The sequence below is a fragment of the Pyrus communis genome, chromosome 5, assembly GCF_041283825.1.
Source record: "Pyrus communis isolate YQ-2024b chromosome 5, ASM4128382v1, whole genome shotgun sequence".
In the NCBI taxonomy this organism is placed as follows: domain Eukaryota; kingdom Viridiplantae; phylum Streptophyta; class Magnoliopsida; order Rosales; family Rosaceae; genus Pyrus; species Pyrus communis.
Genome location: NC_142569.1, coordinates 6,898,363 through 6,914,432, shown reverse-complemented (window position 1 = coordinate 6,914,432; position 16,070 = coordinate 6,898,363). Strand labels below are relative to the sequence as shown.

At 43.4% G+C, this 16,070-nt stretch overlaps 1 protein-coding gene across 1 annotated transcript; it reads left to right on the top strand.

The window, feature by feature from the left end:
* Window positions 1-14,815: 14,815 nt before the first annotated feature.
* Window positions 14,816-15,621, top strand: LOC137724651 (uncharacterized). The gene has a single exon (XM_068463395.1). The coding sequence runs from the start codon at window positions 14,899-14,901 to the stop codon at window positions 15,619-15,621; it is 723 nt and encodes a 240-aa protein (XP_068319496.1). The 5' UTR covers window positions 14,816-14,898.
* Window positions 15,622-16,070: the final 449 nt, after the last annotated feature.

Below are 16,070 nucleotides of genomic sequence, written 5' to 3'. Positions count from 1 at the left end.
ATTTCAGGATTTTTGGTTGCATTGCACATGCTCATGTCCTTGACAATAGAAGGGTAAAGCTCGATGCCAAAAGCTGTAAGTGTATCTTGCTTGGGGTGAGTGAAGAATCTAAAGCATATCGACTGTATGAACCTGTTTCGCAGAAAATAATTATTAGTCGAGACGTTGTGTTTGAAGATGATCAACAGTGGAAATGGGGAGACAGTCATAAAGAAGCCATAGTGACAGAACTTGAGTGGGACACTGATGAAGAGAATAACTCATCAAGGGAGGAAAATGACCCCGAGTCTGATGAAGATGAAGCTGTGGGAGAAACTGAACCTGATTCGGATTCAAGTGACTTATTGGTTGAACGGGACATACAAAGTGATGAGAGTTCACCCTCACGAGGGACGAACTCGAAGACCACCAGTGTGGATGAGAGATTATGAGACGGGTCAAGGCTTATCTGATGAGGAGGGTGCTAGCATGGCTCACTTGGCGTTGTGTATTACACAAGATCCCACTACCTTTGAAGATGCAGTGAAGTCTGAGAAGTGGAGACATGCTATGGATCAAGAAATACAGGCCATAGAGAAAAACAATACATGGGAATTAATAGAGCTACCACCAGGAGGGAAAACTATTGGAGTGAAGTGGGTGTTTAAGACAAAGCTGAATGAGAATGGCAAAGTGGACAAGTACAAAGCTCGTTTGGTTGCCAAGGGCTACTGTCAACAGTATGGAATTGACTATGCAGAGGTGTTTGCACCAGTAGCTCACCTAGATACCATTCAAATCGTCATCTCTCTCGCTGCACAAAGGAATTGGGTGATATACCAGCTTGATGTTAAATCTGCGTTTCTGCATTGGGAGATTGATGAAGAGGTGTTTGTTGATCAGCCACCGGGATATGAACAGAAGGGCCAAGAGTCAAAGGTGTATCGACTAAAGAAGGCTTTATATGGACTGAAACAGGCCCCCCGAGCCTGGTACAGTCGTATAGAGTCATATTTCATAAAGGAAGGATTCAACAAGTGTCCTTATGAGCATACTTTGTTCATAAAATCAGCAGAAGGAGGTAAGATCTTAATAGTATGTCTATATGTTGATGATCTCATCTTTACTAGCAATGATTATGCAATGTTTGAACAATTTAAAAAATTGATGATGGAGGAATTCGACATGACTGATCTTGGAAAAATGAGATACTTTCTTGGTATTGAAGTAAATCAAAGTTCTGGAGGGATCTTCATCAGTCAACGGAAATATGCTCAGGAAGTCTTAGAAAGATTCAACATGGATCAATGTAACCCAGTACTAAATCCTGTGGTTCCTGGCTTTAAACTCACGAAGGATGAGGGAGGTATTGAGGTGGACAACACTATTTATAAGCAAATGGTGGGGAGTCTCATGTACCTAACAGCTACACGACCTGATCTGATGTTTATTGTAAGTTTGATAAGTCGATACATGGAACGTCCAACTGAGTCTCATATGCAGGCAGTAAAAAGAGCTCTGAGGTATGTAAAAGGGATTGTTGATTTAGGGATATTCTACAAAAAGGGAGGAACTGAGGGGCTTACTGGATATACTGATAGCGATTATGCAGGTGATCAAGACGATAGAAAGAGCACCTCAGGTTATGTGTTTATAATAAGTTCAGGGGCTGTTTCTTGGTCCTCAAAGAAACAGCCAGTTGTAACCTTATCCATGACAGAAGCGGAGTTCATAGTTGCAGCATCGAGTGCTTGTCAAGTCGTATGGTTAAGAAGAATTCTGAACAGTCTTGATCAGGAACAAAATGGTCCCAGCCTAGTGTATTGTGATAATGTCTCAACAATCAAACTTTCAAGGAATCCTGTGATGCACGGTCGTAGTAAGCATATTGATGTAAGGTTTCATTTTCTTCGAGACTTAGTTAAAAGTGGAGTTCTGGAGCTGATGCAGTGTTTAACTCTAGAACAAATTGCAGATATTTTCACAAAACCTTTGAAGGGTGATGTTTTCTTGAAGTTGCGAGGATTACTGGGTGTCTGCAAGTTTTCAGAAGTAAATTGAATGTTTGAGGTATTCAGTTTAAGGGAGGATGTTAAAGTTATTAGGTTTTTCTGTTATTGCTAGGGTTCCTAGTTTTTAGGGTTGTTATTCAATAATCCCTATTCTTAAGGGACAAGTATGCATTTTCTGTTTTGACGTAGTCTTTACCACGATTCTAGGAGCTGTAAAATCATGGCCAGTTGTTATCCTTTTTCAGTTTCATTGTAAGGCTATTTAATAGCCACAAATGTTATTCAATCTAATAAGAATTCTCCCTGAATTGTGAAAGCTCTCTAGTGTTGCATTGCAGAAACTCTTGTGTTTGTTCTTTGGTTCTAACAGAAATACCACCCCATCACTTCTGGTAAAAAAAAGCGGTTTTCCATATATCAAGGAAAACAGTTCAAATTCAACAACTCTGAGTAAGTGCACGAGGAAAAAGTCCAAATTCAACAATTAAGAGTAATTGCATGTCATACATATAATCAATTTTTTAAGATAAGTTATCAGTTCAAATATTTCGGTTTGAATTTTCTAACAACCAAGTATTGAGTTTATTTGATGTCCATGTGATTCGTATGTGACCACAACTTTTGAAAACTTATTTTGTATTACATTATGAATGGTGAGAATATTTTCCTACTACCATAAAAAATAAAAAAAACAAAAAAAAACTTTAGGGCGTGTAAAACAAATTATCAACTATACCATCTTATAAATGTACTTTTTGTTCACTAAGGTAAGAACCCAAGAAAAAAGCATGGGGAGGGAGACCATTTGTGAGTCGGGACCTGGAGAAGGACCGAATGTTATGGGGTTTGTTTGAAAGTGTTTTTAAAATTACTCAAAGTGTTTTTGATGAAAATATTTTTTGTACCAACCTTAGTAAAAATGAAATCAAATCTTGAAAAAAGCATTTTTAAGTGTTTTTGGAATCCATTAACATTTTATTTAAAATCATTTTCAGTCATTTTAAAATCACTTCCAAACGAGTTCATAATATTTTAGGATGGGACTTGTGAGTTATAACGTGTGGGTGCATTTTTCTTCCAACGCCTTCATGTTGTTGAATATGATGACCCACACAATTAAACAAATTTCAAAGAAATCGGTTGGGGGTTTTCCAAATATCTAGCAAAGTCGTTGGTGATCGTATATGTATATTAAATCTTTTGTTTTTGTGGGGCAATTTGCTCTTGTTTATTTTGTTTCCGTATGGATGAGATACTAGTTAGCCGTTGTCTAAATTTTTAGTGGGGCTCTAGAGTAACATGGATGAAGATCATGATTAGATACAATAAAAAACAACCAATTGGCATAGGTTAATCACGATAAGACTGAATAAAGCCTAACTGGGCGGGACAAGAATTTAAAAAAAAGAAGATGTTCACTCCCAAAAGCTAGTTGAGCGGATTAAGAGAATTCTCTTTTACACCAGATGTTCAAAAGTTTGAGTTTTTTTTTTACAAATATTGCTCATATTAAGAAAATAAAACTTTGATCTTTAAGTATGCTCCAAGTATTTTTATTAATATATTCATTTTAATAAATAATTTTAACAAAGGCATAGCAGAAAATAATAAAAATAAAAATATTCTAGCAAGGCACATGGGATATAAAAATAATATCATTAACAAGAAACATATTCCCATAGCTACCGTTTCTTTATCACAACAATTCCTCATCCGGAGGCTACCCCATAGAAGGGTCAGGACAAACCACAAGTCTAAATAGGGTTTTAGCTTTTTTTGTTTTTTTTTGTTTTTGGTTTTTCTAGATCATCTATCAAGCGAGATTGCAGATAGCAGAACTCAAACCTACGTCTTTGTCTAGCAAAAAGAATGGTATTTGTCAACTCAACTAACTCTCGATGGCAATATACTTGTTCTTCTGTCTCTTCTAGTTTCTCGTAATTTGTTTGCTTTTCCCTTCATCGGTTGTAAAAACTTGGATTGAATGTAAAGCAGGATGCTTCAGTCATGCAGTAAAAAACAAGTACGTACGAGTCAGTGAGAGGTAATCATACTTCATTTCTATCCCGTGAAACCCACCGTTGGCCATGAACGTGGGGTTTGATCCTAAATTTTCTTGCTAGCTAAGCTAGATCATTTGAAATAGCCATATAAAATAACTGCACTTGCACTCCCCGTTTCATGCAAATAAAACGAAAACTACGTGTAAACGGCTTCATCCCCATTTAAACGTAAAAGATTTGTAGCTGAAGAGGTTAAATGCAATTAATCATGCACAATATCCTAGTTCGATTCTCCTTGCTCTTATTATTCTCGTTATTACAAAAATGTCATAATACAAAAATATCACATGATCTTATTGTTAGACGAAGTCAAAAGGCAATTTCACTCACCGTGCTTTGAGAAGTTTAGTTCTGTTTGGCGTTCTATCTGTTTGGAGATCTATCTGATTAGGCTTCCTTGTTTATAGGATGTAAGTTTCAAATATGTGTAAACTGTTGCTTTTCTGATTTGTATTATTTGAATTTCGAATCTCCTTGTAAATAGGGCTTTCAAACCCTCTGATGTAATCATGAAGCAAGTATAAATACAAGCATCCCATAGTTAAATGGGTATGCAATCATCTTGAAAAAACCTGAGTTCTTAAGTTTTACATGGTTTCTAGAGCTTTTTTTGTCTAACGACAAGGGCCTGTCATCTTGTCATATTTTCCATCAACGCTTCCATGGCTGAAAATAATGTCCCCTCAATTAACCCCAACCCCCAAAACTACACCTTCCAGCCCTTCTCCACTGTCGTGAACATCAAACTCGATAGAAACAACTACCCACTGTGGTTGGCTCAAATGCTTCCTATTCTGAAAAGTAGGGATCTGATGGGTTATGTCGATGGCACACTGCTGTGTCCCCCAAAGCATGTTGCTGGCTCCACCAATGTGAATCCTGCGTACTCAACCTGGGTTCAACAGGATCAAATTTATATTAGTACTTTGAGGAAATTTATGACTGTGATTTTACAGTTAGTTTTAGTCCCACAGAATAATATACTACTCTAATTTCTCATTTTTCTTGTTGAAGGGAAAATTAACATGAACAACTTTGATTAAGTTAAGAAGATGTGGTACCTTGGAGAAATCGAACGAAAGAATGAAAAGAACGAAAAGCACAGATGATGTCTGAGTCTGGTGCGGTCCGATGGTCCCCCAACATACACATCTTGCCTTCTCAATCATTCTCGACCTGGGTCCATTCACAAAAGAGAGTTCGAAGGTGATCTGGGTCATCAATCCCACACCGCCCAAAATATCGATGTTTGCAAAGTGCCATGGAAGACATGACGACATGCAGCTCTTGAAATTTAGAGGGTACAGGACGGGGGAGGGAAACGGGAGAGGATGATTATAGGAAAGGTAATACATAACTACAAAGTTTAAATCTTGACTGAAAATTGTAGACATCGAAATTTCGGTGAAATGAATGTTAACCAATAATTAAAATTTCAACGCTCACGTGTCACATAAATTTTACATGTAGCGTATGACTCAACGAAAAATCGAAATAAATTGGAAAGGTCATCAAATAGGACACGTGTCAATATCTGGCAGAAATGATTTATTTCATCTGATTATTTAAATCCAAAAAATCAAGTTTTGGAATTCTATAAATAGGAGGCCAAGGCATTCATTTCAGGGGAGGAAGGAAAAGAAAAGAAGGAAGAAGAAGAGAAAGAAAGAAGGGAATTTACATCACACCAAAACCTTGAAGCCTTGAAACTCTAAAGCTCTCAAGCAAAATCCCGAAGGATCAAGAAAACACTCTTCGTTCTTCGTCAAACCCTCCTTCAAGGTCAAGCCCCAACGGCCCTTGAAGAACTTCCGCCGACTCAAGATCAAGCCCCGACGGCCCCTTGAAGAAAGTGTTCATCATCCGTTCGTCCTAAGATCAAGCCCCAACGGCCCTTTGGATCAACAACCTCAACAAATCCACACATCCAATCAGTCTTCAAGATTAGGCCCAAAAGCCCTTGAAGATCCGCTCATCCATCAACCCTCAAGATCAAGCCCCGACGGCCCCTTGAAGAAATCCATACACCCAGTCTTCAAGATTAGGCCCAAAAGCCCTTGAAGATCCGCTCATCCATCAACCTTCAAGATCAAGCCCAAAAGCCCTCGAAGATCCGTTCATCAACTGTTCATCCCTAGATCAAGCCCCGACGGCCCTTTGGATCAACAGCTCATTCACAAACCTACACCCTACGAAGATAGAATCAGAGGATCAAATTACAAAGAGATTGTAACCCCAAAATCATTAAACATAAAATATATTTTGTACACGGTATTCTTGTTTCTTGTTTCAGGAACTTTTCGTGTTTACAAATTTGGCACGCTCGGTGGGACATCTCTACCTCTCATCTCTATCCTCAAATCATCGAAAAACGCAAATGGCATCAAGAAAGGATCAAGCTGTTCCTGCAATCAAAGCAAAGAACAAGAACATCATCGCCGCAAGTGGTGATATTTCGGGCATCATAACCCGAAGTAAGGCAAGAGCTCTTTTTGCTGCAGCTTCCGCCCCTGCATTAACTTTGTCAAAGGAACAAGAGCACTTGAGGTACGAGCCTGTGATCACCCTAGCCTCGCTAAGGGCATCAAAGGGGGAAAGCCCGAGGAAATACTCAGAGTCCCTACTCTCCGACGCTGATTCGAGCGGTAGTACAACCATGCAAGTCATGACCACTGGAGCAACTTCAATCGAGGAGCAGCTAGCTCAGATGAATGAAGCAATCGCAAAGCTCACACGGACTGTGGAAGAGAAAGACTTGCAGATTGCCGCACTTGTCAACCAACTAGATGCGCTGCCCGACGTGAAAGTCGACCCAAATATTGGCCTATTAAAGAAAGAAGACGACGAAGAAGAGGAGCCACCAGTGGAGAAAGTTGAAGAGAAGCTGAAGCTAGACCAATCAACGGCATTCATGGGATCTCTCTCTATCCAGCAGCTACAGGAGATGATCGCAAGCACTGTCAAGACACAGTACGAAGGAAGCTCGCATGACTCCGTACTGTACTCAAAGCCTTACTCCAAGAAGATTGATGCTTTAAAGATGCCAAGGGGTTATCAGCCCCCAAAATTCATGCAGTTCGATGGAAAAGGCAACCCGAAGCAACATGTCGCCCATTTCATTGAAACTTGCAACAATGCTGGGACAGAGGGAGACTACCTCGTCAAACAGTTCGTGCGTTCGCTGAAAAGTAACGCTTTTGACTGGTACACTGACCTCGAACCTGAGTCTATCAACAGTTGGGACCAGCTAGAAAGGGAATTCCTCAACCGTTTCTACAGCACTCGTCGTACTGTAAGCATGCTAGAGCTGACCAGTACGAAACAGTGGAGAGATGAACCTGTCGTCAACTACATAAATAGATGGCGCTCCTTAAGTCTGGATTGCAAAGATCGGCTTTCTGAAACCTCTGCCATTGAGATGTGCGTTCAAGGCATGCACTGGGGGTTACATTACATCCTCCAAGGTATAAAACCAAGAACATTCGAAGAGCTAGCAACTCGTTCCCACGACATGGAGTTGAGTATCGCTAATCATGGGAAAAAGGAGCCAATTACTAACTTCAATAAGGAGAAAGTATTCGCCCCAAATGTAGACAAGACCGGGAAGAAGCCCGCTAAGGAAGCTTTCACCGTCAACACTACCCCCATCAAGACCTCTTCAGCGCCCATCAAGACCTCCTCAGCGCCCATCAAGACCTCCTCAGCGCCAATCAAGATCTCCTCCAAGAAGAAAGCGAAGGAGATAAAGACAAGTGAGCCTTCTCGCATCCAAGACAGATACAAGAGCACCTTGAGAGAGTTGGAACAGAAAACGTACCCTTTTCCTGACTCTGACATGGCGGCCATGTTAGATGACTTGCTGGAAAAAAAGGTGATTGAGCTACCCGAATGCAAGCGTCCTGAAGAAATGAATCGCACAAACGATCCTAGGTACTGCAAGTACCATCGTATTGTGAGCCATCCTGTTGACAAGTGCTTCGTTCTCAAAGAACTCATCATGAAGCTAGCACAACAAGGGCAAATTGAGCTCGACCTTGAGGACACGGCCGCAACGCATACCACTACAATTGCGTTTGGATCGTTTAATCCTGTGCCTCTCCAAATGACACCTGACCGTTCCCGTGAATGCTTAAGTTGCACGGCACCTCCTACACAACCATCACTGGAGAGAAGCGACCAAGATACACATGCTGATGATGAAGAAGGATGGATATTGGTAACCTACAAAAAGACAAGGAAACCAAGACCACAAGTCATACAGCCAAAGGTGGAACAAAGAAGAAATCACCACGGCCGCAACAATGCGAAGCCTAAAAGAAACATAAAGCATAATAAAACAACATATGCTAGGGAACCTATGGAGCAGGAGCCACGCATTCCCGTTTCCTTGCGTGAGTACTTCCCGAATGACTTTTTCCAACAGTGCACTACCGTGGCCTGTCACATGGTTGAAGTAGAAATAGAAGAGCCCTCAAAAGGCAAAGCTATCGCCACTGAGGTAGAAAAGACCTTTACACCTGGAGAAGGTCTGCCAACACACTTTAGCATCGAGGAAGCGCTACCATTGCCAAAAAAGATGCGAAGAGCACTAGCAGCAGTCTTGGCAGGTCCCGACGACCACGAAGTGCAAGAAAGTAACGACGAAGGCTCGAAGCTTCAGCCACATGAATGTGCCACATGTTGTGCCACCCATGACGTAATTAACTTCACTGACGAAGACCTACTGTTGGGATCAAAGCCTCACAACCGTCCTCTCTTCGTCTCCGGGTACATAAAGGAATACAAAGTCAACCGCATGCTTGTGGATGGTGGGTCGGCCATAAACATCATGCCAAAATCAACAATGACCATAATCGGCATCAAGGTGAATGAACTATCCCTGAGCCGTCTGCTGATCCAGGGTTTTAACCAAGGAGGACAAAGGGCGATAGGCATGATCCGAGTAGAGATGACCATGGGTGAGCTCAAATCAAGCACGATATTCCACGTGATTGATGCAAGAACTTCCTATAGCTTGCTCTTAGGAAGACCTTGGATCCACGCAAATGGGGTAGTGCCATCCACCCTTCACCAATGCCTAAAATTTTACCGAGAAGGAGTGAAGGTGATCCAAGGTGATACCAAGCCATTCACCGAAGCTGAATCACACTTTGCAGATGCCAAGTTCTACATGGATGAAGAGACGGTACCCGAAGCCCTCCTGGAAGAGATCAAATCCACGGGCAGAGCAGCACCTAAAAAGCAGGAGTGGCAAGCCATGCCTAAAAAGCAAAAAGAGCAGGCCGTGCCATCTTCAAGCAAAGACGATGACAAGCTTGCTAAACCTGCAACAACCAAAGGGAGTAGGATGCCGTCAGAAGGACCAAACGCACCCATATTCCGGTATATCCCAATGTCAAGAAGAAAGAATGGTCAATCTCCATTCGAAACTAGAAAAGCTGATACACAGTGGCACACGGATAATGTGAACTTGCTCAAGACAAATGCAGTTTTGCCTTTGACACAGCTCGGAGGTGCTAAGGTCGCAAGACTACCACAAGGCTTCATAAAAGCTCTACCAAAGAAGGTGGAATCAAGCTTTCTTCCAACCAAGAGGACCGAGGAAGGTTTCGACCCTAACGCCTACAAACTCATGTCAAAGGCCGGGTACGACTTCGCTTCTTCTGCGGTGGCTGGAAAGAAGGTTTCAAACACTGTCAATGACGAAGAACGTAACCTCACCAAAACTCAAAAGAAGTTGAAGGAGCATGGTTATGGAGTTGACAACAACAAAGCCGGACTTGGTTTCACACCAAATGCACCTGTGATGATTTCAAGCCAAGCGAAAAACACTAGCACTCAATATGTCAGCATGAGCATTGAACAAGACCAAGAAGAGCCTAAACCCTTCCATCGGATGTCGGTCTTCGATAGGATGAGCCAGTCAAGCTCCAGAACTTCAGTGCTTAATCGCATTGGTGGTCAAGACCGAACCTCTGTCTTCAAGAGGCTTAACGCGCCGACATCCCAAAGCTCTGTTTTTGAAAGGTTGTTAAAGCTTAAGAAACAAAGCAACACAGTTATCTCTCCTCTGCGACGATCAGCTTCAGAAAGATTTGAAGATAATGAGAAGCCTTTTGGAAAGAGGAAGACAACACCAAAGGGAGAAAAGCTCGATGGGTTAGGAGAAAAAGACGACGTTCGAAGCTTGATTCCTTCAAGGATGAAGCGCCAAGCAATCCTAGAGGTTGACACAAAAGGACCACTGAAGGTAAGGAGGCGCATCATCGTCCACACTGGCAAATCTTCATGCCAACAAACCCAAGAGAACGGCACTGAAGATGAAATCCCTAAGAAAGATGTCACTTCTGGCTCTTTCGACTCAAAGTCTTCACCTCAACCGCTGGGGGCATGCTCCAAAACCATGTCAGTCAAGTCAAGTGAAGATGAAGGATGGATTCATGTCACTCCGAAGAAGCTGCACGAGAAACATATGTCTTGTCCACAAGTTCACCAATCGGAAAGGGGGCAAAGCAGCTACCGTCAACCTTCAAAGCTACATGAAAATGTTGAGGATGATGAAATTACAACACAAAGATCGTTCATGCGGGATCTTTTCTTCCTCGAAGACGTCTTCAATTCCTCGATCAAGGCTCCTTATTATGAAGATTGTGAGGAATGCATTTCGAAGATCGCTTCGAAGAAATTGGACAAGCAGCAACCATCTTGTCCACAAGTTTATCAGTCGAAAAGGGGGCAAAACAACTCCTGTCAACCTCCAGAACAATGTGAAAGTGTTGGAGATAATGAAATTTCGACACAAAGATCGTCCATCCCCATCACAATGTGCGACCTCTTCCCAGAAGACTTCTTCAATTACCCGGTCAAGGCTCCTTCCTATGAAGATTGCGAGGAACGCCTCTCCCAGAACACCAGACAATCCTTATGCCGACAAGCTCGAGAAGACAGCACCGAAGAGGAGATCCAAGATGTTTTCCACGTCACGGTTCAAGAAGGTAAAGAAGACGAAATCCCCGAGGAAGATGTCACTGCTGCACCACCACAACTCGAAGATGGGGGGCAAGCCACAATCGATGATCTCAAGGAACTCAACTTAGGTACAAGCAAGGAACCAAAGCCTATCTTCGTAAGTGCATTATTAAGTACAGACGAGATAGAGGAGTATTATCAGCTGTTGTTAGAGTACAAAGACGTCTTTGCCTGGACCTACAAAGAAATGCCCGGCCTGGACCCTATCATCGCTGTTCATCATCTTGCGGTCAGGCCTGGAACACGGCCGATAAAGCAAACTCAAAGACGCTATCGATCTGAGCTTATCCCACAAATCGAGGTCGAGATCGACAAGCTAATCGAAGCAGGCTTTATTCGAGAAGTGCAATACCCCAAGTGGATCTCCAACATCGTCATTGTCCTTAAAAAATCAGGACAAATACGTGTTTGCGTAGACTTCCGGGACCTCAACGATGCTTGCCCAAAGGATGACTTCCCCTTGCCAATCATTGAAATCATGGTGGATGCAACCACTGGCCATGAGGCATTATCATTCATGGATGGCTCTTCTGGGTACAATCAAATTCGCATGGCCCTCGAAGACGAGGAACTAACAGCCTTTCGTACTCCAAAAGGTATCTACTGCTACAAGGTAATGCCCTTTGGTCTAAAGAGCGCTGGAGCTACGTATCAACGCGCAATGCAGAAAATCTTCAATGACATGCTACACAAAAACGTAGAATGTTATGTAGATGATGTGGTGGTTAAGACGAAGAAAAGATCAGAACACTTGAAGGATCTGCGAATAGTGTTCGAAAGGCTGCGAAAATACAACCTCAAGATGAACCCGTTAAAGTGTGCGTTTGGCGTCACCTCTGGAAAATTCCTCGGCTTCATCGTCAAGCACCGTGGTATTGAAGTAGACCAATCAAAGATCAAGGCCATTCAAAGCATGCCCGAGCCAAGAAACCTGCACGAGCTGAAAAGTCTACAAGGACGGCTAGCCTTCATCAGACGCTTCATCTCCAACCTCGCAGGGCGTTGTCAACCGTTTAGTCGCCTTATGAAGAAAGATGTTCCATTCGTATGGGACAAAGCATGCCATAATGCTTTTGAAAGCATAAAGAAATATTTGTCAAGTCCACCTGTCCTGAGGGCACCTGTGCCCGGGAAACCACTCATATTGTATATTGCTGCTCAGGAAAGTTCAATCGGAGCACTCTTGGCGCAAGAGAATGAATCCCAAAGAGAAGGAGCACTTTACTACCTCAGTCGAACTCTCACCGGCGCTGAGTTGAACTATTCCCCAATAGAAAAGATGTGCCTCGCTTTGGTGTTTGCCATTCAGAAACTCAGACATTACATGCATGCTTACACCATCCACTTGGTTGCTAAAGCCGACCCTGTCAAATACGTTATGACTAAGCCAGTCTTGACAGGGCGACTCGCTAAATGGGCTTTGCTTCTTAATCAATATGAGATCATCTACGTCCCAGCTAAAGCCGTCAAGGGACAAGCGCTAGCAGACTTCCTTGTCGATCATCCAATCCCGGCTGATTGGAAAATCTCAGATGACTTGCCTGACGAGGAGGTGTTCTACATCGACATCTTCCCGACATGGACGATGTTCTTCAACGGATCCGCACGAGCAGACGGAGCAGGGGCAGGAGTAGTATTCATGTCACCACAAAGGCACATACTACCTTACTCCTTCCAATTGAATGAGCTATGCTCCAACAATGTTGCTGAGTACCAAGCATTGATCATCGGGCTCCAAATGGCGATCAACATGGAAATCACAGCTCTTGAGGTATATGGCGATTCCAAGCTCATAATCAATCAACTCTTAACTGAATATGAGGTGATGAAAGATGATCTCGTCCCATACTTCCGGCTAGCGACCCAACTGCTACAAAGGTTCGAAGCTGTGACACTAGAACATGTGCCAAGAAAGGAAAATCAAATGGCAGACGCTCTCGCCAATCTAGCCTCAAGTATGACACTAGGAAAAGATGAAGTTGCAGACGTGCCAGTTTGCCAAAGATGGGTGATTCCTCTCGTTAATGAAATGTCACTAGATGATACAAATGTCATCTCAGTACTTCCAGTCGATGCTGAAGAGTGGAGACAGCCGCTGATCGACTACTTAGAGCACGGAAAGCTTCCAGATGATCTTAGACACCGTTCCGAAATACGTCGACGAGCACCTCGCTTCCTTTACTACAAAGGAACACTCTACCGACGCTCTTTTGAAGGACTGCTTCTGAGATGCCTAGGTGAGGAAGAAGTTAATCAAGCCATGGAAGAAGCACATTCAGGTATGTGTGGGGCACATCAATCTGGACCAAAGCTACATTTCCAGCTTAAAAGAATGGGTTACTACTGGCCGAGCATGGTGAAGGACTGCCTGGAACACGCCAAAAGGTGCCAAGCCTGCCAATTCCACGCCAACTTCATACATCAACCGCCTGAACCATTACACCCTACAGTTGCTTCATGGCCGTTCGACGCATAGGGATTGGACGTTGTAGGACCAATTACGCCAAAGTCATCTGCAGGGGAAGCTTACATCCTAGCTGCAACAAATTACTTCTCCAAGTGGGCTGAAGCCATACCTTTAAGGGAAGTAAAAAAGGAAACTGTTGTTCGTTTCATCAAGGAGCATATCATCCACCGATATGGGGTGCCTCGCTACATTATCACTGACAACGGAAAGCAGTTTTCCAACCGACTCGTGGACGAGCTTTACGACAAATACAAGTTCAAGCAGCACAAGTCTTCCATGTATCATGCTCCGGCCAACGGCCTCGCAGAAGCATTCAACAAGACGCTGTGCAACCTCCTGAAAAAGGTAATCGGCCGAACAAAGAGAGACTGGCATGAAAGAATAAGTGAAGCACTTTGGGCATATAGGACTACACATAGGACTCCTACCCAAGCTACACCTTATTCTCTCGTATATGGCGTAGAAGCTGTTCTACCGCTTGAAAGTCAAATCCCCTCACTAAGGATGGCTATACAAGAAGGCTTGACTGATGAAGAAAATGCAAAGTTGCGCCTTCAGGAGTTGGAAGCGCTGGATGAGAGAAGGCTCGAAGCTCAACAACACTTGGAATGCTACCAAGCACGGTTAGCCAAGGCATTCAACAAGAAAGTCCGCCCAAGGTCTTTCCAAGCCGGAGATCTCGTGCTGGCATTGCGTAGGCCTATCATTACAACTCATAAGACAAAAAGCAAGTTCACATCAAAGTGGGATGGACCCTACGTAATACAAGAGATCTACACCAATGGCGCCTACTTAATCATGGCAGAAGACGGGTTGAAGATCGGCCCCATCAACGGCAGATTTTTGAAGCGCTACTACCCCTAAAGCAAATGCACCACGCTCCTGGCCCGCAAGAGCATAAACTGTGTACGGCAAAATCATCATAAAAACCATCACTCATTTGAACTACGTTATGACTTGATCTCTTCTTTGGAAGAGTACGTAGGCAACTTGAAACTTCAAAACTTCAAGTACAGTCACATCAAAATAAATAAATAAATATTTCATTAAAGAAAGTCAATTTTATTACAAAAGAAAAGAAAAAAAAATACATATGTTACTATGTATTAGAAAAATATATATATATTCTCTACAAAAAAAAAAAAAAAAAAAAAAAAAAACAAAACAAAAAAAAAAAGAAAAAAAAAAGAAAAAAAAATATACATATGTTACTATGTATTAGAAAAGATCTATATCTTCTCCCAAACACATACGGCAACGAAATTGATTGCGAGTGTGGGAGTTCGAAATTTTATCATTTCAAAGAAATTGAATCAGCCGCCGCCTCCTCCTCCTCTGCAGAAGAAGAATGGCGTTGAAATTCTTGAACAAGAAGGGATGGCACACAGGCAGCCTTCGGAACATCGAGAACGTCTGGAAGGCGGAGCAGAAGCGCGACGCCGAAGACAAGAAGTTGGACGAGCTCCGCAAACAGATCGTCGAGGAGCGCGAGCGTTCCGAGTTCCGCCTTCTCCAGGTGCAAGCCGGCCTCGTCCCAAAGCAAGAGCGATTAGAGTTCTTGTACGATTCCGGATTGTCCGTTGGGCGCCCTGACGGCTCCGATGCTTTTAACTTACCCAAGCCCGAAGACCCGCCTTCCTCCTCTACGGCCGCCCCCACCAAGGAGCAGCAGCCAACCGCGCCGGGAGCTCTCTTCGAAGAAAAGCCCCAATCTGCCAACGATGCTTGGAGGAAGCTCCACTCGGATCCTTTGCTTATGATCCGGCAGAGCGAGCAGGAAGCCCTTTCGCGTATTAAAAACGATCCTGTCCAGATGGCCATGATTCGCAAATCTGTAGATGCAAAGAAGCCCTCGGAGCAAGAAGATGACAAGAAGGAATCTCGGAAGAAGCGCCATCACCGCCCGCCAACGGAGGTCCGATTCGCGCGATGGAACAACGCCAACGCCGAGAAATTCAACCAGCACCGGAGGGCCCAGCAAGAAAACGAGGACAATTTTGGAGTCGCAAATTATGCCGGGGACGGCGCTCTCTCTCTTTGTCGATCTTCCTCTCTCTCTCGCTGCTGTTAATTTATACCAGCTCAATTAGCATCTAATCACCAAAAGATACAGCAATCAAGAAGAAGAAGAAAACGATGGAGGGACAGCAATCATGGCGGCCCAGGCTCTCGTTCAGGAGCGCCACCATAATGATGTGCTTGTTCAACCTGATCACGACGCTTCTACTGCTTCAGGGCTTTCTCTCCTTCGCTACTTCTCGCTTCAAACTCTCCGACTCTCCCTCCTTCACTAGCTCCGAGTCCAGCTTCAAAGTCAACTCATCCAACGGCAGCCACAGGGACACCAGCACCACCAAGCTACTGCTCCGATCGCACGGTCTAAATGAGATTGGATCTTCCAACTCTTCTTCTTGTTCTTCGACAACAATGGCGACGGAACTGGAAGAGCTAGTGGGATTTCTATCCTCTCCATCTCCAGCAGTGACAAAGGAAGCTGTTGATATCGTTCGGGGGCTAACC